The 2,541-nt window shown below is 37.9% G+C and overlaps 1 protein-coding gene across 1 annotated transcript; it reads right to left on the minus strand.

Moving 5' to 3' along the window:
* Positions 1–741: 741 nt before the first annotated feature.
* LOC107817647 (F-box protein At3g07870-like) lies at positions 742–2,300 on the minus strand. The gene has a single exon (XM_016643514.2). The coding sequence runs from the start codon at positions 1,994–1,996 to the stop codon at positions 953–955; it is 1,044 nt and encodes a 347-aa protein (XP_016499000.2). The 5' UTR covers positions 1,997–2,300; the 3' UTR covers positions 742–952.
* Positions 2,301–2,541: the final 241 nt, after the last annotated feature.

Consider the following 2,541-nt stretch of genomic DNA (forward strand, 5'->3'; position numbering starts at 1 on the left):
AAGGCAGACAGAAATTTTTTATTTAATTACAGGGGTTTTCTAGTCAGATAATACCCTGCCATGCTGTTTCTGAGAAGTTTGGAAGAAATTTCCTGGATATTGGACTATCTTAGAATATTGAGACAATGTTTACTAAAAGTTTAGTAAGATAAACTAGAAACTATTGTGAAAATCAGGTAGCAAATTAGTTTAAATCTATATAAGAAACAGTACTTATCAGGTCCATACTTTAGAAACACACACGTATACAAGAAAAAAGAAGTATAAGGTCGGTTGCAGTTTTAACAGAAATTTCATTAATGGTTTTAGCAGAAATTTCAGCACCATTTACTCTAAAGAGTTGTTGTATATGAAGTTAAAACTGCTACGGACCTTCAAGTCGAGGTGCTTTTCCCAGCCAGAAGGAACCTGCAAGTCGAGGTCCAACTCTTTAGAGTCAAGGGTGCAACATCCGCCGAGCAAGTCCCGAGTGATCAGGGCCGTCGATTTTCCACCACCCCTTGATGATGATGATGATGATGATGAAGATGATGATTCATTCATGTCATGACTATCACCTCCGTTCATTATCCTAACCAAAGTGCTGACTTTTGCTGCCATTTCTCCGACCAAAGAAACAAATACAGTATGTTTTTAGAAAAGAGCAGATATATATAGTCTCAATCCCCTTTGCCTCCAATTTGGTAAATGTGCCTAAAATTGCAAGTCATTACCAAATATACAGATGCAAGATGGAATGGGTAAAAGAAATGCAACTTTAGATACTTGGTAATGCAAGTAATTAGGAATTTGAAAATGGAAAACATATACTCATATAGGCAGAGTTGTTCTTCTACCAGAATTCACAACCATCCAAAAAACAGTGCAAGTCACCAGGTTTTAAACTAAACTAAACCAGAAACATAGATGCAAAACATCATATCCAGGAGGAAGTAAGACAAAACAAATACTACTAAACTGTCTGAGTCTTCGGATAAACACTTGACACTTGAAAATCGTCCCCCATGACAGTCTTGAGTGAGTAAAAACTTGGATTGAGTGAGTAAAAACTTGGAACGTATTTAGTCGCGTCAATGCCAAAACCGTAAACATGGACCTTCCTGAACTTCTTCTCTTTTGGGTTGTAAGAAACGAGGTGTGTGCCACGATGGCTTCGCATCAAGATTTCTCCATCTTTCCAAATTATGGTCGGTATATATTTAGTATCACAGATATCACACGGAATAGAATCCATCAAAATGCGATCTTTAGTCCAAGATTCAGCAACCCCATACTCTCTCATCCACCATATATCAACATGCTGTTCATAGCTAATATCAGATAAACACAGACAATTCCCCAACTTTGCCAGCATCAACAACACAGATGGAGTTTTCAGACCGGGTGGAGCTGGCACGGGCTTCACCTCTTCTGTCGTAATATTAAAGGAGCAAATTCTGGCACCTTTTTCAGTATCTTCATCATCTAGCCAATGAAGAGTATCATTCACATTAACATTGCTAAGTGATCCCCATAAAGGGTATGGAGCTTTGCCCACATTTCTCCATTTCGCATCAACTCCAATAGTATAAACCTCCAATTCAGATACTTTATGATCATGACCCTGGAACTTCCTAATTATTAATCTCAATATTTTACACTGTCCAGAAACCTCACTAAAGCAAAATCCATAAATAATCTGAAGAACTCCTTTTTCCCTTTTGGGCAATTTAACCTTGAAATACTCACCCACAAGAGGATTGCTAACATAAACTGAATGATTCTTACTCAACAAACCAATGAAACCATTACATGAACCGATTAATCTCAATGTTCGTTTAACAAAACCAACACCAAGATTATCAAGTGGAGGGAGGTGAAATTTAGGGTTTAATGCAATGGGTTTGTTTACTGGGCAAGAATAACAATCATAATTTGGTTTGAGTTCAATTAGAGTGATAGGTGCATCAACGTCCGAAAGCAAAAGGCAGGAAAAAGGTGATCTTTTGTGATACATGTTAAGAAATAAAGGGTCAGAATTTTAAAGTTTATACCAAAGTTTGCAAACAATCTTACAGCAGAAAATGGACTTGATTGGCAATTTCGAAAGGATTTCCAACATAATCACCATTGGTAGGTCCATAATTTTGAATTTATAGGCCATTCTGATTTGTTTGATACTTAGCTTTGGCGGCTCATGGTTCTTGGCGTCCATGGCTGTCTTCCATCTCCATTTTTTTCCCACTAATTTCTTGAAACAAGTCGCCAATTTTTAGGGTTTTGGCCTGGGTTTTTTTTTTTTTTTGGGTGCTGAAAAAGAAAATGAGCCAGTCCACAAGGAAATGTAAACTTTAAATACCACTTTTTGTCTTCAAATCAATTAGATGCTCAGATCTAGGGCTGCCAAAATTGGCCCAAACCCATTCAACCCGCCCAGCATTTAATGGGTTGGGCAAAAAGAATTTTCCTGATGGGCTGGTTTGGGCAGAACCCATTAAATCAGCCCAAAGCTGACCCGTCAAACTCCCCATAGCAGGACTGCTAAGTGAGAATATGTACCCT

The sequence above is a fragment of the Nicotiana tabacum genome, chromosome 24 (genome assembly GCF_000715075.1).
Source record: "Nicotiana tabacum cultivar K326 chromosome 24, ASM71507v2, whole genome shotgun sequence".
NCBI lineage: Eukaryota > Viridiplantae > Streptophyta > Magnoliopsida > Solanales > Solanaceae > Nicotiana > Nicotiana tabacum.